General features: G+C 44.4%; 1 protein-coding gene across 1 annotated transcript in view; it reads left to right on the top strand.

Moving 5' to 3' along the window:
• Window positions 1-24,504, top strand: part of TMEM70 (transmembrane protein 70) — an 88,529-nt gene that overhangs the window by 15,821 nt on the left and 48,204 nt on the right. Inside the window, exon 2 of the mRNA XM_069621216.1 lies at window positions 15,167-15,296. Coding sequence (XP_069477317.1) covers window positions 15,167-15,296 — 130 coding nt within the window. The remainder of the gene's footprint in view (window positions 1-15,166; window positions 15,297-24,504) is intronic.

Genomic DNA, 24,504 nt, shown 5'->3' on the forward strand with positions numbered 1-24,504 from the left:
TGTGATGCTGGAAATGCTTTGGAGGCACAGGGCCTCCGTATCCTTGTCCTTTATTGTTTCTGCGCAGGTGTTCATCTGGGACTCCTCGCGGTGCGGCTCTTCCTCTTTTTGGTTTGGTGTACAGACACTTGGGATACCCTTATGGCACCATGGGTGGGGGTACAACCCTGTACCCCTAATGTATTTTTCTGGGCCCCTGGGTGTGGCCCACAGAGCAGAGTATGGGCTGGTGGTAGCTCCATGCTGAATTTGACGGGTTCTCTGAGTATCCTCCATTTTAGGATACCCAGGCCCTGCCATTGGAATCAGTTGATTCCTGATAGAAGACAAGATGTCCCCTGTGGCTTTCTATTGCCTGTTACATTGTTTTTCCCACTGTGAAGCCCTGATTCCGTCCCTTCCCCCTGACTGGCTGTTGGGTGTAAGTTCCATATATGGTATTGTGAGGAAGTCCAGGCCAGACTGGCTGGAGCCTTCCCAGTGACTGTATGATGTAAGTACACCCTTGGGGTGGGACCTGGGTGAATGGAGTGTGTGACCAATATGCACCTCTTGTTATGGGTGTCTGGTTTCTGGTATGTAATACAATGAATGAGACAGCCCTGCCCGAACCTGGTATGAATGCAGTGTGAAGTGCTGAATGTCTTGGTACTTGTCCCAATAGATATGCCTTGTTATGAGTGTCTGCAGGGAGGAGAATGGCCTGAATGTACTGTGAGCCTGATTGGCTGCCTGCCTGCCTGAATGCCCTTCTGAGTGATTGGTTGCCTGAGTGTGACCCAGCAGAGTTAATGAGAGACCTCTCACTGTTGGAAATTGTTCAGAAGCTGAAGTGGATGCTTGATGCTTGATGCTTAACCTTGAAGCCCACTGGAAGAAGAAGAATTACTGCTGCTGTCCTTAGCCAATCTGAAAGCTGCTATGCCTTCAAGGAACTGATCCAAGAGAGGCTGTGCCTTCAAGGAACTGATCCAAGAGAGGACTTGGCTAGGAGACCTCTCCCTGAGCTACGAGGGACCATTGTGTGCCAGCTAACCTTCGCCAAAGCGCCCTGGAAGTCAGTCCTCGAAAGGCTGCCGACGGGAGACTGGGACCGCCGCTGAATCACGAAGCGAAGCGCCTGAACACTGAAGTCAATCACCATCACCGTCGCCGACCGGAGCCACAGTGCTCCATTGCCTAAGAACACTTTGAATGAAGGATTCCCTCGCTCATCACCGATGACCGCTATGTCCCACCGGAGAAAGTCAAGGCCGCTGACGAGAATCTGTCAGTGGGTTTCCCGCCACCTAACGACCACAAAGACGCCGACGACCCGACACCCTTGCTGGGCTAAACTTCTTCAGTAACTCTTTGCGGCAACAAACTATCGTTGTTGAGGTGCACCGCACGCCTCATCTTTGCAGGACGTCCACGACCGATTGTCTACGAGCACCGCCAGGACCGAAGCTGCTGCCTCAACGCCTTTGTTCACCATTTCCTCGTGGGATCTGGACAATCGCAACTCCTGCCAAAGGGTTGCTCAAGAAGGATCCGTCGACGAACTGTGCTTAACCATGTACATTGGGGCAGTAGAACCTTTTTAGAGGGAAATAAGCCTCATACAAACAATATATTGACTGGGCTTGCATTATATCTTTATTTGCATGTTGCCCAGGTGGGGGGGTCCTCAGACAGAACATTGTCTTGGCAACAGGACCAGTATTCTGCCTGTTGTTTAACCCACTTGTTTTTCTCCTAATTCTGTTGTTGGTTCACATTATTAACTGATTTGTATGACATTTGAACTAGTACAGTTAATGCATTTTAATGGAATCCAAGAGTAATTGTGTTACCACATAGAAACTGTTTACATTTACCATTTTTAGAACAACGTGAGCACAAAGTGTGTTACTGTGTACATAACCTGAGCCTATTTATATATAGACTATGTTTTCACTAACATAGTGTGTGGCCATTCCTTTGTGGGTGCTTGGGGACTACACTGTACTTACGAACTAGCCTGCATCACCTCCTGAGAGCTTAAGCCTTGGTTGCTCGTCCACAGCTACTGAATAGAGCACCTTGGCTGGGGTGCTCTGTGCTTTTGCTCTGCCATATAGGGAGCAGGAGTACAGATACTCCCCTCCAGTCTTTATAGCAGTGCCTAAAAATCCCTATCCCAAGACTACACAAAAGCACATCAGTTGGCCTTGTCAATGTTTGTTTTATTTTTAATGCTTGAAAGGTGCTATTCCGACCCTTTGTTTGCATTGCATGTGAAAGATGGGGACTATGTGGGCATCGGATGGCCACTTTCCCCACCCCCTCCCATTTTCTCCAATACAGCAGGTTTTGACTAAATTAAAGAGAAGTCTTACTTCCTTTCTGTACAGTAAGAAAACATAAACCATTTCGAGGACATTTTACAATTCTGGCATGGATTGGGATGGTTGCGATTACACTGTGGGCCACATCCCTTTACCCGCTCCCCACACCCTACTTACCTTTTGGTGGCACACTTAGTGGTGTGTCGCCGACTCCCCTGTCTCCCTGCAATGGCAGTCCCTTCACTTACGTGGATGGGAACCGGCGCCCCAGGGTCTTTTTTTTAAATTGTTTTTTTGTCCCTGCCTGCTTTCAATGTATTGAATGCAGGGGACACCTCTGTAACCTCTGATTCCCATTATAGACAACAAGGGAGCGGTGGGGGGAGGGGGGGACATCCCCGCTCCTCCTGTTTGCTATAATGGTTTAGTATGGTATAATTGTTGGACATTTTTCAGCTGTATGTAGCTTAAGTACTGCCAAAATTCGAACAATTATACCATACGTAAAAAAATTCGACATTTTCGGGGAATTCAATATATCGTGGGTGCACATTCATCATCATTAGTTTTACATTACCAATGATGACTTCTACTGTGAGCACCAGCATCATGAGTGTTTTACAGTGGGACAGCATCTACAATCGAAACTGTGGATGTAAAGGCACTTTGGGTTAAAATGTTGTCATCGGACAATTTTTGATCAGTTATCGTCAGTGCTCCAGATTTGGAAGTGGGAGTATTTTACTCCCAATTTTTTTAAGATGGGAGTAAAATGATTTTTAGGGACTAAAATGGAAAGTCCAATTTCCAATGGGAGTATTTTATAAGCGGGTAAAAATGTTTAAACTGGAAAGCGGAAATGTTTTTGTAATGATTTCTTTGCACCTAGTTATTCATGCACATAAAAAGATACAGGTCTACTTCTTCCCATCAGTCACTAATATTAGTAGTTTCTTCCTATGGTACTACGTGCACTACTGGTCCAAACATATCAATGGAGCTTTGTGGGTGAAGCTATTTTTTGTTGAGAGTATTGGTACTCCCTGTTTTTATTTTTTGTGAGTATTTGGCTATTTTTAGGGAGTAAAATTGGCCGATACACCTCTTATCTGGAGGGCTGGCTATAATGATCAACAAATTGACAATTACCTTTCATATTATCTCGGATCATCTATTCTATGTATGAAGAAAGGTCAGTCGTATTGATCATTTATTTTTTGCTGGTATTTATTCTTGATGGTTCACTAGTCCTGCTGTGTTTTAATATTATTTACATATTTACCCTGATGATGGACCAGTAGTTCCAAAATGCTTTCGCCATGTTTCGTCATCCTTTTTGATAAGTTACAGATTTACAAGAATACTGTGAACATTTTAAAAGACTGTGGGCTATATTAGAAGGATGTATTTTCTAATGGCTAGAACTATAATCTAGTCATAGTTGCTACCTGGGTGTAATTAATACTAAGGTCTTTTTGTATAGGAATAGAAGAAGTGTCCTATTTCTTGTTTGGGAAATGCATATTGGTTTTCATACGTGTAGCTTCCCTGCTTGTATGAGCCTTGCAAAATACAGGGAAACTGCCTTCAAGTTAGGTGATGATTGTGCAAAAGGCACAGCAGAATATTCCCAGCCAGTTTGATTCAGCCACATATTGCGGTATATTAAAAAAAACAAAAAAAACAAGATAAGAATGCATTAAAATATTCAACAAAACATTGGATATTAGGACATTAGGTGTAAACAGTTGGGATAATTTTCCACAGAACATGTATCTACCTGAAGTTCTATAGCGGGCACATTATATACCTTGTATTGTGGAACCCACAAGTGATCCGGGGGTGCTAGGGATATATGTGTGTAGATTGTAGAATACGCTCATCCTGTAATTCCCATGTATGTAAGGCATGTGACTAATTTACTGTGTTATGATCAACTATGCTGCTTGCAGGGCGCACTGGGACTGGAGTTGTAAGATGTCCAGAGGTCAGAGACTTGTACGCACAACGAGTTGGCTGTGATATTGGCTTTCCGCTACGAGGTATATTCTTTTCTGTCTTTTAGTCCAAAATGAACTTTATGGCATTAATCTTATAGCTCTTTTGCCTCGAAAGAAGCGGGACCTCTGCATTTCCTTCATTACCCCCCTTTATATCCTATTCTAAGTCTTCATCATTCACTGGCATAATTTACCTGCCCTTTAGGTGACAATGCATGCACACTACGATGCAGCACAGTGACTGGGTTTGAAAGGATCTGCTGAAGACTTCTTGCTGTTGGCCCCCCACGCCCCATCTGTCAGAATGACCAAAGGTGTCTTCTCATGGATCTTCAGTAACCCGTTGGCTCAGCATGCAGGCTTGCAGTTTCCAATTGTAGTGAGTCTCTGACCAACACTGATCGCAGCATTTGATCTGGCCTAGAGAGGAAGCTACAGGGATTAGGCAGGTCAGGCCTGTACATAGGAATCCCAACAATAGGGAAGCTCCCCATATGTCCACCCCAATTCAGGGAAATATTAAGTTGTATTAAAGGGAAATGAGGGCACTCCTTTTTAATATAAACTTTGAATCTTATTATTATGGTATTTGCGCGCGGACCTAGCTTCGAGAAACAACTGAGCGCTTCACAGATGTATACACCGATACAGATACATAACAGAGAGCTTCACAGAGGTGTACAACATTACAATTAACTTTTCACAAGAGGGAGAGCTGATGCCAATCTTATTTTGAATGATTAGGTAGGTGGACACATTATTTAGTCGCACGTAAGATGGTGCCTATTTATCACACCTCAACTGAGACAAAGCTATACTTCATGAACAAATAAACCATCAATTGTATTGACTGAAACATTTGCAAAAAATATATATTTTTCATAGAAAAGTATTTTCTCGCCATAATGAAACCTCTGCCTGCTGGTGACTAGGAAGAGGGCCCTTATAAAGCGCCATTCCAGACACTGTAAGATATTTGGTGTCAAAATAAACCTTGTACTGGAAGGGTTTAAGTGCTACTCGAGAAAATGACAACCCAGTTAAAGAAATGATGACCATGTTGGCACCCCAGGGGAGCTGGCCTCTTAGTGTGATTTTGAGAAATAATTAAGGCACGTTTTGTGTGATCAGAGCCTGATGCCCTCCTACCTTTTTTTTTTTTTTTTTTTTTTTAATAAAAGTAAGTGAATGCTCTTCGACTGGAGCCAACCCTGACTTGGCCATGACATATATTGGAAGTGCCATAGAAGCTTTGCAAGTCCTCATCGGAGCAATAGAAATCAGAACAAAGGCTCTATATGGCCAGTACCTGATGTCAATTCTTGAATTTCCAAGGTGAAGAGAAATTTGCTTGAGGGGAAATTCGACTATGTTTCCAAAAGGGAACTGCTTCGTGTATGGAAGCCCATCTCTTCACCCTCTGCCTTCTCTGGACCTGCGTTTCCTTCCCTCCTCTGGACTTGGAATCCAACATGAGGCTACGCTCCACCTTGTGAACTGCCACGCATTTATGGGACTTGCACACTCCACTTGGAGCTGATTGCACACATGACGTGTAAATTCGCTTATTTATTTTTTTATTTTTTATTTTTTATTTGCATTTAGTTCAATTACAGGAATAAATTCGAGTAGAACCTTTGCAAAACAAACATATTAAATCCATGTAAAAAAGGTTTTGAAACATATAAAATTACATCAATACACAATACTCTAAAATACAATTTAAAGTGCAGGTGCAAAAGAAGATAGACTTACATTTATCCACGCCAAGCACTCACCAGGCAGTGTAGAATGCGCCGGTAACAACATGAAGTGCGCGCAGAGTAAATTCGCTTATTTACTCTGCGCGCACTTCATGTTGTTACCGGCGCATTCTACACTGCCTGGTGAGTGCTTGGCGTGGATAAATGTAATTTCATGTGTTTTGCTGCGCACAGCCATATAAGAGGCCTGTGCATGTTACCACCTTCCAAGATGGTGGATTGTTCTTTCATTGCCATTGTCCCTACCTGCCTCAGCTCCTGCTGTAGAGTGATTGGTCCCTAGCCTAGTCAAATTAGTCAAATGGGCCAATCCTAACGCCGGCAGGTGGACGCCCGCTCGCCTTCCTAAGGCCCACCTTCTAAGGCCTTGTTTGTTTCCCTGTTCGATGCCCGGATCGTGAGGTGACTGGCACCCTCACCCCCCACTGCACCCTGTATGCAAGTGCACCCCCCCACCTCCCGCTGCACCCTGTTTGCAAGTGAACCCCCAACACCTGGTGGCTAGTGTACCTCGGGGTGCATCCCCCACCTCGCCCTACCCTAGTAAGGGTATGTAGCTGCCCGTAATACCCTGAGACCTGCCTCATGCTTTTGCCTGTCGATATTAACCTATCTATAGTATGCACTTGCCACCCCTCTACAAAGGGCCGGCCCCATGCTATTCTATGGTGACTTCTATAATGCATCCATGCGTGGCAAACCTCCTCGGTACCATTCTGCCTGCACCACAGACCTATTCCTTGATTATGACTTTGCATATATGAGTCTCTGCCGCCACGCATCATGTGGCTGACACCTTGTATTTGTGCACCATTTCTGACTATGCAACTGCCTATAGCTGCCTCCATATATAAGACATGGCTGGCACCATGCTGTCGCTTACTGATTTTGAGCACATAACCTATATAGGTGGCAGCCATACAAGATGGGTGCACCATATAGTTTTTCGCACTTAACCTTGTAACCCATGTCAAGCACTTCAGTAACTGTATGAAGCAACATGTATGTATGCCTCAAATGCACTTATTTAACCAAGTAAGCCTTCATAATAGCGCCTCAATGCCCCAGGGCAGTTGTGCGCTTTACATATGCAAATAAATAAATACCACCTTGCTAACTGGAAACAGTTCCCCGCAATGAACCAAATGTATTTCCTCTGTCTAAGACATTGACAAAACACAGCTCTAATACTCTTGGATCTCTCTGCAGCATTCGACACAGTCAACCATAAACGCCTCATCAGGAGATTGGAAGAAATAGGAATCAATGACCTAGCCCTACTATGGATTAAATCCTTCTTAACAAACTGTATGGATCACGCCTTTCAAATCTGCTACAAGGAAATCCACCTGCGGAGTACCACAAGGATCCTCCTTCTCCCCACTGCTCTTCAACATGTAACTGATGACTCTAATCAAGGTTATATTTGCTTAGGCCAACATGCTGCACGTTTTCTTTTGTTGAGGAATCCACAGTACACCTTTAATCTTTTCTGAAGAATCCCATGCAGGTTTTCAGCATCACTCTGATGTTCAAGGCCTGGTTCTGTCAACCTGGTGAGTTGTAGCTGTTGGCAGCAGGGGAGAGGGTTCTTTTAGCACTGTGTGAGAAGAGTTTGGGGCTTGTGGGAGACAGAAGGGTAGACCTCTGGACACAATGAGCAAGGATTCTGGCACCTGCCCCCAACCAATCCCCTTGCCCTGACTCGACTGGCAAGTCCCAGTAGGGCACTCAACATAGCACCTGAACATAAGCACCTGAACATAAGGTTGGATGCATTTGTTAGCCGTATAATCAGTATACTAAGTAGGGGGAAATGAGAGATGGTGGTCCTCGCGTTTAAACTGCATTTCCACTGAACCTTAAATTCTTGTCTCCCATAACCCTTAGCCGGTTAAGGTAATGTCTTGAGTTTCCACACCTTTCCTTTCCTTTCCTTCATCTGCCAACTCGAGAAAATTGTTTTATTCCTCATGGGTTGCAATGTATCTATGGGAGAAGGAGAGAACATTGGGAGCTTGAGAAGTCAGACCTGTCTGCTAAATGGTTTGGGGTGGGAGTGCATAAGATCACATTACACTAAGCACACAAGCCCCCCACAGAAGACCACCCCAGGCTAGCCACTAGCACATCAGCACTAACCGAGCCACAACTAAGCTCTCTTTAGCCCTGGCACGCTCTCCCACATCAGCGGCTAACCAGACCCAAAGCATCAGGTATTGGGCTCTTCCCTATGGATAATCTACTTCCAGGTTTCCTCCTCCAAACTATAGAAAGCAGATTAGCACTCAGGAACCGAGTACTTCCAACCTGCACGGCACCACAGGTTTTGTATATGCATTTTCCACGATCTCACTAATGAACCGCAGCCCCTTTTTAAGAGAGCCAAGTGCAGCAATGCCACCAATAGTGCAGGCAGGCACTATACAAGACAACTTAAATTACATTATTGTGTCCAATGAAGACACTCAGTGTCAGTATGACTGATTGTGTCAATGGGACAGGAGACGTGCAAGGGTGATGAACCTTGGTGCACTGTGACTTGGTGCAATTTGACTTTCAATGATGTGCTCAAAGATGTATTGGCTGATTCTATTAGGCTTGGAGGATTTCAGGAGTGTGTTTAGGGAATGCAGATTACTCGAACCTGATATCAGGGTTCGAAATGACTGGGGCTGTTTAGCTTTTGCTTGTAGCCTAGAAGAGCATTGGTAAGTTTGAATGGTACTTGTAGAGTCCTCCGATCCAAGGGGGGTATTTAAGTGCATGCCTCCAAAACCAGAAAGGGGGGAAACAATGAAATGGTTAAAGGCAATTTCTTTCTAAAGCTATGGAGATCCACTATTTGACGACGTTCCTCTGGCGGTCTATTTCACTCGCTAGCAGCGAAGACTGAAGGGCCTGCGGACCTGCCCAATACCCAGATTAATTGAAAACTTGGAATAACAATGTTTAGAGTTCTGGCTTCTTGTGGGTGAGAGGATCTATTCCATTAAAAGATTGTTCAAATATCCATGGGCATGACCATAAAGAACCTTTTGTGTCAGAGTAAATGGCTTAAAGGCAGCCCTTTCCCTCACAGGGAGTTGGTGTGCTTTCTTAAGAACAGGAGAGTTTTCTTGTAGGAGTCTGCATAACTATTCTGACAGCCATGTTCTCTAGTCCGCAAGCGCATACGTGTGTATTGAGTAAGTCTTGCTTACAGAGAATTAAAATGGTCAAACTGTTCTCCAATCATGACACAAGCAAACGAAGCTCCATGAGCTTCACATAACAATGGGCAGAGATGTCTCAAGAGCATCAACTAATAATTAGCAGACCTGGTACTATTATTGCGTTGTGGATCAATGAAGAGTGCCAAGTCAAGGATCCTGTCTAATGTTTTCATTTTTTTGTTGAGCAGGGGGTAGTAAATCCTGAAGGTAATATTAGGCTATATACTTATGACTATAGGTAGTGCCTGGCTGGCTATAACCCTACCAATCTTGGTCTTGCCCTGGTTCAGACCTAATTGATTCACCCTCATCCAATTCACAAAGTGACCGAAGATCTTATAAATGTGTGAGATGTTAATCTTGTAGTCTCCAAATAAAGGACAATCTGCGTGTCTCTGCCCCCTTGCACTTCCTGTATGCTGCATTGCACAATCTGAATGTCACAAGGCCTAGTAGGACCGCATATTGTTGTTTATCCTCCTCCTGTTCCCCCCTCCCCCTTTGCCTTGGGGTGCTTGGAAACACTGTTTCATGTATGGGCGCCATACGAATGCTCGAAAAATAAATAATTCTGGAACTGCACCAAAGTCTACCAAGTGGTTATGCAGGTATTTAACATGGATGTTGAATAGGAGGGGTGTGGTGAGTTGGCGGAACTCCCCTCCCCCCAGCCCCCAGTATGTGAGTGGGTGCGTTGCCAGGGACTGGGTTGGTGTTCCGGTTACCTGATGTGCATCCCAGAGGGAGGGTGGAGTGGGATTCTGCCACCTCCTCCAAGATGGAGTATTACCCCACACAGGGGTAATACAGGTCTGGTCACGTGAGTGTACTGAAGATAATGCGTCAATACAATATCTATCTATTTTGACTTGTGTGTGAATTCCCCTTCCTCAGGCCCCCATCTACATGGTTCTAGCCCACCCTGTTAAGAAATCCAGGCTGCACCACTAGCCTGGCACATGAACACAGATCACCTCAAAAAGAATTTGGTCCATTTAGCTCTTCATCTGAAACATCTTGCCGCTCATTATTAATATGCATTTCAATTTTGGTTATTGCACATGATGAATCTATTCCAAAATAATATGTGAAAATGCTACACAAGTTGAGTATAGTGAATGCATAAACTCTACGAGTGAACACAGAACACATTTATTCCATGGTTAGTTGATCAGATGGGCCTTTAATTGTGACCATTAACAAAAGCATAATATTAGGTAGAGCACATCAGATGTTCGCATTAATCGGCTACTAAGTTTGGCGACGATGGCAGAGTTAGGAAGGTTTTCTATGTATGCAGCGTTAAGTGGCAATTTGTAAGCACGCAGATGCCATCCTGTGCTAATTCCATAGTAGCTCTCTTGCTGTGACACATACTGGATTTTCGTAGACAAATTCAAAGTTCACATTTTCATAAATTAGCTTGGCTACCCACTTTCATTTTGAGAAGGGTAATCCAATCCATAACGTAACTCATCACTACCTTGTTTACCCATGGCAACCACACCTGTTCTGGCATGATATCAACCCATATTGTCATTGGCAGTCAAGAATGCCACCCTTGTCCATACTTCATATATTCAAATGCAAACCTTTGGAGCAGTTTATCAGACACATCTTATGTTAAAATGTTGTAAGGTCCTTTCAATCACTAGTGAATCCCATGTCATTTTATTTTTTTCCCTCCAGTTTCATAATTGGGAAAATAATTTCCATCAAGCAGTACCATTGGTTGATGATGTTCGTTTCAACATCTTTAAAGTATCTATCGGGCAGTACTCTGTATTCTTTACATTAAGGTTCTCGCAGTGTGCCCTAATTTGGCATTTCACCCTCTTCTGTTTCAAACGTTGTAGCCCTTTCCTCTACTCTAGACACCCTGTAGTCCAGGTTAAGATCTTCATTGTCGGCAACACTTTCAAGCACTTCTAAAGCTTTTAGAAGAGAGATTGCGGGTGCTTCTGATGGAAATTGTGATGCAGGTAAACATTTCACCAATCGACTCATGTTTGGATTGCTTAGATTACTACGAAACAAATTGACCCGCGTTTAAAATCAGTTACTTTCTCGGCTGGGTTTCAGACATTTACTAGTAACTAAGACCATTACAACCCTCTAGGGCTCTGCACTGGTGTTTAATTGAAATTCTGGCCACTAGTCAGTTTCACGAGTATTGTTGCTGATGTTGCAAAGTCAAACCTGCCCTAAAGAATATTTGACAGCGTGCGTCCCTTCTTTGTAATGTGGTCTGTGTTTTGTGGTCTTTCTTTTTCCTAGGTCTCTGACAATTACAATGTAGATCTGATGCCTTTTTACTTTTAATGAACTTATGATTATAAACCATCTTGAAACATTTAGAAAAATTACTATTTTTAAAATATTGCCCAGCCAAGTATTTGATTGTGTAAACATGGCAAACTGAGCATAATTTTCTTGACAAGTGAATAATAGTGTAAGGGTGGTTCCTTGACACTCACCCTTGATTTTCCCGGGTGAGGGATCTGTACACCAGACCATCTGTGATTGTCAGTCTCTGGCTATGTCAGAAATTGCACAAAAATAAGTTATTTACACTGCTATTTTGGATGTTATTTGTGTACATCAACACTAAAGTGAGCGTAGATAGAGTGGGGGGGTAACATGATTTGGGGCCAGACAATTTAGTAAACTGAACAGAAGTCTTTCGACGCACATTAAGTGTTAAAAAGAAAATCTCAGCTGTTTGAATGCACAACCGTGATGCAAGGCATCTGATGGCACAGATAGCACCCTGTCTCCTCCATCAACAGGCCAGGAAGAAATGGCACAGTTGTCACAGTTCGATATTGCAAAGGAACATACATGGGAATAGGCCTAGACCTTAACCGGCTTGATGGCAGCCAACTGCCTGGACTTGGAAAAAAAGACATTGTAGGCTATATAACTACACAACTGAGCTGGGCATACCCACGCTGGCTGCAAGGCATCGGAGGGCACCGATGGCACACCGCCCCTCCCCCACCCCCTCCTTGAAAAATAAATTAATGGGTCAAGAGTAAAAGGCACAGTTCTCGCATCTCGGTATATTGCACAGGTACATACATAGAAATAGTGTAAGGCATATACTGGCCATAGGTGCGTTGGTACAGCATGCCATCCTCCGTAGTAAACATCTGTAGAGAAAGAAAACCTATGTCCTTCCAATAGCAAACCGGTGACAAAAGCTACTAACCAATCATGCTCAATGTATAACATTAATAATGTCAACCTGAACTAAAGCCATAACAGTTCAATGATGTAAATAACAATATTTAAGAAATTGTGTGTTGTGTGCATGGGTGAGTGACTTGTTATACCTAGCTTGTAACTGTTAACTCCATTACCATGAAAGTGGAACCTCAGGATGGTCTGCCCCCTCCTTGTTTTTAGTGCGTGTCTGGTTTGTATGGACATTTCCACAACCAAATAGTGGGACTGTCAGGGTGGAAAAGATGGTTATTTATGTAGGGTTGTTGGGGTGCAGTTTAGTTCTTAGGGTTTAGATACTCGTAGGTTGCAAGACTGCAACTCCTAGAGTGATGGATGAAAAAGCATTGAAATGATCACAACTGGAAATTGCTTTGATCACTCTTCCATTGTGTTCAATGCAGCTTGTAAAGCCTTCACGGAAGGGGGTGGGGGGCATATGCAAATCTGGATTGTTCCTCCCCCAAAAGGAACAGGCTGGACAAAACTGCTAGGTCACATTTCCCTACACAAGACCAAAAGGTACATGGAGCTGTTTAAACCTCACTAAGCATCTTCAGCAAGGGGTAGTTTGGCACTGTAGGCTCAGGAAGCTTGGCGCCCTTGTCCGGGCAACCTGTGAGACTTGCAAAGGCTTTGCAACTTTGAAGAGTGATGGATGCAAAAGCTTTTAAAAGTGGCATGAGACGTTACCCAGAGGAACAGCAGTGATTCTGATTAATTCACAACCAAGGAAGGCCAAAAGATGTGATCGACGTGCACGTGGTCTAGCAGTTGGATCTGACTTCACCCATTGATGGCAGGACTAAGACTGATTTGCATTTGATGGGTTCCCTTCTGTGATGGTGGAGACGGGCTAAAGAATGAGCGTATGTTAGGCTGCACAGAGAAATGTCAGTAGTTTTGATAAATTCTTTTATTATTATTTTCCCCCTCATTTGAAGTATGGGGATGAGGAATGTGTGGGGAAGAGGGGTAGTGGTAAAGGGCAGTGGAACCAGGGTGCCATTGTCTGATTTAGGGAAGGTGGTAGGGTAAACTATTGTGGGTTGAGGTTTGGTGAGTAAAGGAAGTGCTATTAGTTGAAGAGCCGGGGGTGGGGGGGGTGGAGGGGAATGACAGAAAGAGTAGTGCAAGATATCCTAGGCATTGGGTGGAGTAACTGGTAGATACGCTCGAGTGAAAGTTGAGTGAAAGTTGAGTGAGTAAATGAGGAAGAAGGTTGAGCAAATGCTTTGAGCATTTACTAGCCGCAAGTGGGGTGGAGAGAGAATGAGTACATGACTTGATGAGCACACATGTTATTAAGGTATGATGGTTTGTAATGGGAGAGGGTTTGCAGGTACAGCACAGCAGTAAGAATGTGGGATGGATAGTGTTAAGCAGGTATTGCGTTGAGGTCCCGGTTTGGGGGTTGTAGGTAAGTGAGCAGATGTTATTGTGGAAGCGAGGTAGGTACGGAAATAATAAGTCCCTCTTAAAGAGGGGTGTTGCATCGTCGCTGTGTGTGAAGGGGCAGAGGGGAGAAAGGTGAGAGACTGGATGCAGTGTGGGTGCAAGATGAAGGATTATTATATTTGTGGTGGTGGTGGTGGTGATGTGGCAAAAAGATGCAGTTGTGCTTAATAAAGTGGCTGTTTGTGGAGGTGAGGAAATTGGGTAGAGGTAAATAACTGGGGAGAGGAAAGTGAGGTCTGGATGGGTGGCTGGGATGTGCTGTGTTGGGCGTGAGGTATTTTTTAGGGTTTCCCAGGGAGTTATTTAAGGTCAGTTTAGGAGGGTTAAGTACCATTGAGAGGAGCTACGCACTTTCTGCATAAGCTGTTTAGACAAAAGTGTGATGCTACTGTTTCTGGAAAAACCACACAGGAACCAGAGTAAAGGCAACATAATATAACAACGAAAATCAATTTTCGTAGAAAGTGTTGGACTGAAAATAACTCAAGACTCAGTTGTGCAAAACCGTTTTAGAATAAATGTAGAGCTTTATATATCATTTGGATATGTGATAACCCATGATAGGTGTTTCGCATCTTGAGCTGTTGGGTTGTACGTTAGATTCACAAGATGGTAGAAAAATGATGGACCCTTCTTGTGCCAATATATTCCCAAATAAAGTAAATTGAAATATTAAATATGGTACCATTTTAGTATGCAGAGGTATGTGTATTGGGCATGAGCTTGCTTCTTATTTAAAAGTGTTCTCTGTATTGTATAATCCACAATTAGCGTGCAAAAGAGAAGATAACCACATCTAGGTGGCTCCTCATAGTATGTTATACTTTACTTCACTGAGGGTAAGGCAAGTGAGATGTGGTCTCGTGGACACACGTGAAGGTTTACATCCCATCCCTATATGCATTTGGCTTACAATTGACCACCTACCTTGGTAATTCTGTAAAGTATTTCCTCCCTCTCCCATTCCTTTTGTGTGAAGTGTACACCAACATTTTCAATGCAATTTCTGGACTGTTTTTTTGCAGCCAGCACCAGCTCACATGAGTCGGCGATAAAAGTGGAACTGTTTGGGGACCTATATACTTAGCAGTCGGGGCCACATTTGGAATCTATAAACGATTTGTAGACGGCAAGATATTTTTGTGTTCTCTTTGACTCGGTGAGTAACAGTGTTGACAATGTTCTTTAATCGGCAGGCTGGTCTTTTCTGGCAGGCAGCAGCATCTTGTTTAAAGCCAAGACGGAGCCTCGGAACATCCTCGTTTTCTGACAGTACCGATGATGGAAGATTGGTGTACATTGGAAATTTAGCAAGATCAGTTTTTGGTATGTATGTTCTCTGTAGTCCTACGTTTGTATGAGTTTGTGCATCATGTCCCTTTTAGATTTTGTATAGAAAGGCAGATTATGGGAATCAACCAGTGTTATTCGTACATCTAGGTTGAAGCAGTAACCCACAAGAACCCACGCAATTTTAAGCAAATGTCACAAATCAGGATTGCAAAGGAAGATCTTTGAGGAATAGAGACATTACATTTGTTGCCTATGTGTGTGTGTGGAAGGGTAAAGATGATTGGAAGGCACAGACAACTGCCGAGGTGGTTCAATGACTGCACCAATCTTTTCAAGAGAGATTCAAAAAGCATGCATTTCATTTGTAAGGAAGTGCAGGCTGAGAGGAAGACCTGACATCATTAAATGGCAGATGGGTAGAAATATTGTAGAAAATGCTAGCATTTTTTAAGTGATAACTGGATTCAAGAACCAGTGGTTGGACGACGGGACTTCAAGGGGTGGCTAAGAAGTAACCAAGAAAGGTGTAAAATGTGACTCCTCTCCTGGCTTTTTTCTGACAAGTTTAACTAAGATGTTTATTTTGTGAAACATTATGACTTGGTATTTCTTTCACTTCACATGCACACCATTTTAATATGATTGAACAAGGGATAAACCTAAACGGACGGTTTGGGACTTTCTAAATATGGCTGAAAAATATAATCTGTGGTAACTGTGATAATTGATTGTTGGGGAGACTTCCCATACATATGTTAATTCCCTTCTACCTTAGAGACCCCGCGCTCTTTTGCTGGACTTTAGGATTTTTGATCTCTCATGTAATTTTAGTTTGATTTTAATTTCTGTGTTCTTTCTGACTTTGGAGTCTGACGAACTCCATTGGCATCATCTTTACATTGTGTCACACAGCACCTTCAGTGCAGTGGCAAAGGGAAGTCTCTTAGATTTCCCCAAAGTTTAAATACTTTCTCTTGGTGAAACTACTGTTTCCAAGAGCAGTGAAGTGAAATTGACTTTACTTACGTTTTGTAACTTTCTAACTTTCTAGACCCAGCACACACTGTTAACACAAGGTGCTGGAGGGGTTACCTAGTATCCCCTCTGTCTAGTTTCTCATCTGACATATTTTATGTGACCCTTTCTACAATTAATGGCTAGTGGCAGTAGTTTATCATTTACTACCATTGTGTGTTTTTACTGCGGGCTGCGTTCGCAGCCACAGTAAGGCACCCATGGGTGCCCATTTCGTCAAAATGGCCCCGGTCTTCTTTTTTCACCATTTTCTGTTGGAAAAGTCCTTCTTGAGATTTACTCTAAGCGCCAAACCAGGTTTGGTTTCTTTGTTCGTTGTGTCTTTGCCAGAATTCACGAGTGAAGCCTGCCTCTGGCTCCAGTATGTCTGGCAGGGGCAGGAAGTGAGGGAGGTGCCCAACTCCCTGTGCTTAATTCCCTTGGTTACAGGAATGCACCCAAAGGTGATTGTCCGACTGGCTGTCCGGCAAGGACAGCCACCCTGCTGTGTGATTGACAGCTAGGCTGAATGAATAGGAGAAACCTGCATAAAAGGCGAGGCTTTTTGGCTTGGAAGGCAGTTGACCACTGGACGAAGGAATCTGAAGAAGTACTTGGAAGAGACGCCTGCTGCAACTCCTGGACCGTTGGTTTGCCCGGTGAAGCCCTGCTGCTGTGCTGAAGCTCCGAATTCGCCTCGACTAGAGAAGCCCTGCAAGGACGACTTTTCCCTTTTGAGTTGGTGGGACCAATCAACTCCAAAGTAAGCCCGTCTGGGCATCCTCTTGAATCTGGTTGCATTTCCACTGCAGTTGCTGCTGGAAGGTTGTTAGATCACCAAAGGTTGGATAGTAGGCCTGTAACTCCTACTACTCCAGAAAATGTGGAAATTGATATTGAGCATGATAATTCAGAGTCTCACTCTAATGTTTTAGAAGAGTCAGAAGAGGAAGAGGAGTCCAAGGATAGGAACCCCTCTATGCCTCAGCCTGCCCTTTTGCCTCAACCTGTGTCCGCTGGGACCCCGACACGGTCCATCACTGAGTCCAGAATATGTGTCTCTTGAAAGAATGAGACTTGAATTGGAGTTCAAAAGAAAACGGGCTCGAGCTGAAGCCAAACATTAGGACATCAAACTCTGGGAACTAGAAATGCAACATGCTCTTGATATGAAAAAATTGTCTCTTGAAAATGTTTCTATCCCAGAGTCCCCCAGGTCTTCCAGTCCAAAGAGGCCTCACCTGCCCAAAGAAGAAGTGAGTATGTATGATGCAAAACATGATATTTTGGATTGGTTGATTACTTTTGAATACAATCATGGGATTCAGGGTCTCACGGGGAATCGGCTGATTCCTTGCCTTTTGTCTGGGCTTCCCTTGCAACCGATGCTGTAATGGAGGTGGAGGAACTTGAAAGATTGGAGTATGAGAATGTGATGCTAGCTTTGATAGCTAGATTTGGGGAAACTCCTTCCCTGTACCTTAAGAGGGTTATGACCCTCAAAAAGACTTGGGGAACCCCTTGGGCTACCTGGGTGTGTGAATGTTTGAAAAACTTGGATAGATGGGGTAAGGGTTACAGAGTAACTACCTTTTTGGAGGAATAAGAAATCTGTTTTTGTTGGAATCTATTTTTGATGCCTGCTCTCCTGAGCTGAGACAGCATTTGGCTGACTCAAAAGAGATCGATCCCAAGAAGCTAGCAAAGGCTGCTGACTTGTGGGTTGCCAGCAGGGCTTCTCACAAGGATTCAGGGGCCACTCACAAAAAAGGATGAGGGGAAACAGCACAAGAAAGATGACAAAGATAATTCTAAATCCAACCACCCAAAAGAGGGCCACAAACAGAAGGGTAAACCATATGGGAAACCAGGTCAGTCTAGTGAGACCTCTGGTGCCAAACCAGAGGGAGGTCAGCAGACACCCCCATTCTAGAAAACATTTGGTAAATGCTATGCTTGTGGGTCTACTGACCATGGGGAAGGGGATCCCAGATGCAAGGGTAAACCTTCAGGGGTCCTCACTGCCTCCTTAGTCTTAGTACCTGAGGGAGAAGTACATATGGGAAGTGGAGACTTTAATCTATTGGCTGAAGACCCCATTGGAGTTTCAGCCAGTGTTTCTTTAGTGTCCCTGGGACAGCAGAATGTAGATGTGGATTACTCTATATTCCAGATAACACCAAAGAATATTACAAGTACAGTGTACTTGTTATCGACAGGAGACCCCTGCCATTAGAGACACTGGGGCCAGCATTACTGTAGTGGATGAAACCTTTTTCAAACCTGGGGATGTTGCTAAGGCACCCAAAGGTTCCACTAAGCTTGCTGGAGGCCCTGTCAAGATGGTTCCAATAACCACCAGCTCTCATCCAGTGCAACAATATGACTGTAAGAAAACCTGTCAGTGTTCAGAATGAGGTGCCTGGGAGAGTCGTGTTGGGGAATGACTTAAAAGCTCTTTGAGTTGTATCCAGCACACCAGGCCTCCCAGTAAAAGGAAGCAGTAGCAGACTAGGATGGCCAGATAGCTCACTTTGGATGACTCTCAATGGGTTGTTTGAGGTACCTATAACACCCAGTCCACAGCAAGGACATACTTCTAATTCCAAGAAGAAAGGGACAAAGGGGAAACCCAAGGTCTCAGGAAGAAAGAAAATGATCACCCCTGTGCACAAAACAAGGACATCCCCGAGAGGACAGTCCAAGGTCACACCTGTGACTCCTCCACCAGCTGAGGCCGAGTTGGAGGCCCAACCAGAGGATGGTGAGACAGTTACTGGTGAAACAGAACTGGAAGAAGACCGTCCCCCTGTTGGAGATCTGGATCTTAAAGACCATCCTGAGCTGCAGACTTTGCTTGCAGAAGGTGGTCACTGTAGGGCAGGCAGACGTCAGCAGAGGTGAAAGTGAGTGTCCTACTCTTGATGGACTTCACCAACAGGCAGCTTCCCAGCTGGAAAGGCAAGAGCCAGGGAATCGCGGGCTGTACTGGGATGATGGCCACCTTTACAGTGAGCCTATAGAGACTACCCCAGGGGACTACAGAAGACTTGAGGTACCCCAGGAGGTGAGACCCCAGTTTCTGCAGTTAGCCCATGATATTTCTTTAGCTGGTCACTTAAGCTTTATGAAGACCACGGAAAGCCTTTCTCTTTATTTCTATTGGCCTAAAATGAGGTGTGATGTAGATAAATTCTGTAGAAGCTGTCACACTTGTCAGGGGTGGTAGTTCCTTTGAGAGCGTAGGGATTGACATTGTTGGTCCCCTAGACCCTCTCACCTCTTCAGGCAACCGATTTATATTGGCTGTGGTAAGCCATGCTACCAGGTATCCCGAAGCAATACCTATGAGAACTGTTACTGCTCAGGCAGTGGCTAAGGCCCTACTTGGTATTTTTACCAGGGTAGGTTTTCCTAAGGAGGTTATATCAGACAGGGGGACCAATTTTATGTCCCACTACATGCAAGCCATGTGGAAAAACTGTGGAGTGACCTAGAAGTTTTCAGCAGCCTACCATCCCCAAACCAATGGGTTGGTGGAGAGGTTTAATAGAACTATGAAGAGCATAATGGGTGCTTTAGAAGAACCCGTTAGGAGAAAGTGGGACCTTCTACTGCCATGCCTTCTCTTTGCTTATAGAGAAGTCCCTCAAGAAGGGGTTGGCTTCAGCCCCTTTGAGCTTCTCTATGGAAGAAGAAGAAGAAGAAGAAGAAGATTCTGTTAAATCAGTTTGCCTCCCTGTTTTCATTGACACCAGGCTTGACCCCTTGGGGCCAGCATGATATTCTCACTGGTGACTGTCTACAGTAGGGGTTACAGAATGTCAGACCATGTAAGAAACCACATAAAGGAAGAGGTCAAGAAAGAAGATGCTTGATCTTGGGGTAACAGAGCCATGTACAAGTCCATGGGCTAGTCCTGTTGTACTAGTGCCAAAGGCAGGATCCAAGGAGTTGAGATTCTGTGTGGACTATAGAGCTCTTAATGCAATCACCACGACTGATGCCCATCCTTTACCTAGGACAGATAAACTGGTGGATAAACTCAGTACGTTTGACCTAACCTCAGGCTATTGGCAAATAGCTCTGACAGACCATGCCAAGGAGAAAACTGCATCTTCCACCCCAGGAGGCCTCTACCAGTTTAAGGAAATGCCTTTTGGACTAAATAATGCACCTGCTACCTTCCAAAGGATGGCAAATCATTTTCTGAATGGGATGGAGGACACCTGCATGGCATACCTGGATGACATTGCATTGTTCAGCCCTACTTGGAAAGAGCATATTGACCATCTAGGATATGTATTGCAGGCCCAACGGACCATAAAGGCAAGCAAATATCAAATTGGTCAGAGTAAAGGGGCCTATCTTGGACATGAGGTAGGAGGCGTTGTAATGAGGCCATTACCTTGCAAAGTACAAGCTGTACAAGACTAGGCCACCCCCACTACTCAAACCCAATTGAGAGCCTTTCTAGGTCTCACTGGTTACTATAGGAAATTCATTGAGAACTATGGGACTATAGCTTCTCCCTTGAATGTGATCGCCTCACCCAAATTCCCCAGGAAGGTCAGGTGGAATGAGGAGTGCACTAAGGCATCTGAAGGATTTAAGAAACCCCTTTGTCAAGGTCCAGTCTTGAGAGCTCCTGACTACAACCAATCCTTTATTGTACAAACGGATGCTTCCAATACAGGTATAGGTGCAGTTCTGAGTCAGCTGGATGAGAAAGGCAGGGAACGCCCTATCTGCTTCATCAGTAGTAAACTGATGGACCGAGAAACAAGGTGGGCAACCATAGAATGTGAATGTTTTGCCATTGTGTGGTCTTTGAAAAAGTTTAGACCATACTTGTATGGATCTACTTTTATAATTAAAACAGACCACCAACCCTTGAGATGGATAATGCAGATGAAGGGGGAGAATCCTAAATTGTTAAGATGGTCAATCATCCTTCAGGGGTTTGATTTTACCATAGAACATAGGTCAGGATGTACTCACCAAAATGCTGACGGTCTCTCCAGAAAGTATGACCGACTGGAGTAGGGAGATTCATCCAGGAGTGGATGAAATCCTCCTGTCCCTTAGTCTGGGGTTGGGGGGACGAGTGTTAGGGGGAATTCTCATAAATATGTTAATTCCCTTCTACCTTAGAGACCCCCAGCTCTTTTGCTGGACTTAGGATTTTTTATCTCTCATGTAATTTTAGTGTGATTTAATTTCTGTGTTCTTTATGACTTTGGAGTCTGACAAACTCCATAGGCATCATCTTTATATTGTGTCACACAGCACCTTCAGTGCAGTGGCACAGGGCAGTCTCTAGATTTCCCCAAAGTTTAAATACCTTCTCTTGGTGAAACTACTGTTTCCAAGAGCAGTGAAGTGAAATTGACTTTACTTACATTTTGTAACTTTCTAGACCCAGCACACACTATCTTACCATAGGATGCTGGAGGGGTTACCTAGTATCCCCTTTGTCTAGTTTCTCATGTAACAATTTTTATGTTACCCTTTCTACAATTAATGGCTGGCGGCAGTGGTTTACTTTTTACTACCATTGTGTGTTTGCAGCCACAGTAAGACACCCATGGGTGCCCATTTCGTACAATGGCCCCGGTCTTCTTTTTTGTCCATTTTCTGTTGGAATGGTCCTTCTTGAGATTTACTCTGCGCGCCAAACCAGGTTTGGTCTCTTTAATCATTTTATCTTTGGCGGGATTCACGAGTGAAGCCTGCCTCTGGCTCCAGTATGTCTGGCAGGGGCAGGAAGTGAGGGAGGTCTCCGAAACTCCCTGTGCTTAATCCCCTTGGTTACAGGAATGCACCCAAAGGTGATTGCCTGGCTGGCTATCCTCCAAGGACAGCCACCCTGCTGTGTAATTGATTGCTAGGCTGGAATGCTTGGGAGAAACCTACATAAAAGGCGAGGCTTTTTGGCTTGGACGGCAGAGTCGACCACAGGATGAAGGAATCCGAAGAAGAACTTGGAACAGACGCCTGCTGCAACTCCTGGACCATTGGTTTGCCATGTGAAGCCCTGCTTCTGTCTGAAGCTCCGAATTCGCCTCAGCTAGAGAAGTCCTGCAAGGACGACTTCTCCCTTTTGAGTTGGTTTTCCAATCCACTCCAAAGTAAGCCCGTCTGGACATCCTCTCGAAGCTGGTTGCATTTCCACTGCAGTTGCTGCTGGAACCGAAGAGCCAGGGAGAGGAACACCAGATTGTGTGTGCTGCTTTTAAGTCGGACTCTAGTGCTAGGAAGATCCCCTGGATTTCCCTGATGCAGGACTGACCAAGCCTGAGCCACCTCAACAGAGTGCAGGAATCCAGAAGCAAGGAAAGTCTGAAGTGGTATCCGAGAACCGTAGTGTTGATATTTGCTGTCAGATGCGAGGAGCTGAAACACTGAAGGAGTGCTGAATTGAAGTTTGCCCATTGCTGCTGCTGAAGTCCCCAGACGTCCTCCGTCTGTCCCCATGATTGAGGCTGAGGAACAACAGGTTCTGCACAGGACCAGAAGCCCGCTGGAACCATTTCATCTAACCAGAGGTACTGTAAAGTCTCAGAGAACTTACCTCTTGTTGTCTTGGTTACCTTGCATAGTTGCTAAAGCTTTGCCCTTCACAAGCCTACCAGCCAAGTGTTCTATTTTCTACAGACATTTCTGCAAACATTGTGCAAGACCTTTTACCTACCTGCGAAGATGATCTTCAGCTCCCCTTGACATTGTGCAATTAATGTTGGCTGTCCTGACTCCATGAGAGACTCCTCTTTACCTCTGACGTTGTGCTTTGGAAGGTGTTAAGTACTTACCTGTTTATGAGTTATTTGTTAACCTTTGTTTACTTCCTCTATTCTATCTATTTCACCCAACTCAGTATTGTTCTAAATGTACCAGAGACAAATAAATAGCTAAGTCACCTAAGGGTGTAGGAAGTGTCTGTGTGCCATCCCAAATTGGTGTCCTCTGATTTAGAGAAACTAAGAGTGAGTTTTGAAGTATATTTAAGTGTTAATGGTTTGCTCCCTTTCTGAAGAAGGCTTATATAACTCACTGTGAAATAAATTAAACATTGTTTTATAGAAAAAACCTTGAGTGTAAGTGTTTATTTGGATAATTGTATTGTGAAACTCTGTGTCACAACATTACTGCTCATATTGACCCCTCTTCACATAAGCCTGGCTGCTCGACCACACTGCCAACCTGTGTAGTTCAGACTTGTACCAAAGGTTGGGTCCTTACTGCCAGGAGGTCATGGTTACTGTAGTGTACCCAAAGGATACTGCATACAATCTTGCCTAACAGTGATCAACAAAATAGCCATAAGTGAAGTTTTGATCTCTTTATTAAGTGTTGGGGTGGGTAGGGTTACTACAAATTCTAGAAGTTTTAACTATAAACAATAACTTCATATAGGTGCATGGATGGGTTAATTCAAGGGTCCTGAGGACTTGCATATGGGAATATTGCTCTTCCCCGGGGTTACTAGCCCAGCATACAGTTAGTGGGAGATCTAGTGCTTCGCACGCTTCTTGGCTCAGTCTTTGTATATAGTGCTGGGCTCGCTTTTTGGATTCTCCTGTTAGTGAGCACTTCTCGCCATTACCTTGGTGTGCATATCAGTTTCAATATTCTCATCCTTCAGCCGCAGGTCCCCCATCGAGCCTCGTAATAACTTTCATACATTCCTGCAAGCAGGTATTTCTTCCCCGTACTTGTTTTTTGCCAGGCTTTGATATTGTCACCCACCAGCAACGGGGTTGCTCTCCTTGGTTAAGTTCTTATCTGTGGCTGTGCCTTCGCGTTTGTGATTATAGCCCTCTGCAAGGTCCCTAGTCTCTCTTTCACTGGATTTGGTTTCAGCTAGTGTGAGATGTAGCCCTTTGCAAAATTTCAGCTTCCGCTCCTATTCCCTCCTTAAGCCTCCTCCCAAGGGCTCCTTTCCTCCAATCGCTCTCTCGAGAGACCTGTCGGAAACCCTGTGAGCGCCCCTTACAGTGGAAACCGGGGCTCTTTTATAGTCCCTTTTTGATTGAGTTTGTTGACTACTAATGACTGGGAGAGTGGTAGCCGAGGGTTTAAGAACCTGGTCGGCCATTTTGAAGTTCGGCAGAAGTGTCTAGACGCCCACACAGCACCATAAGGGGGTCCACTTGGTTACCATTGTCTTTCGGAAGACCAACCCCTCTATTGAGGGTTTTCTGCCTCCTTTCACCAGCGAGTGCTT

The sequence above is a fragment of the Ambystoma mexicanum genome, chromosome 5q, assembly GCF_040938575.1.
Source record: "Ambystoma mexicanum isolate Mex_15411 chromosome 5q, UKY_AmexF1_1, whole genome shotgun sequence".
NCBI classification, from domain to species: Eukaryota; Metazoa; Chordata; class Amphibia; order Caudata; family Ambystomatidae; genus Ambystoma; species Ambystoma mexicanum.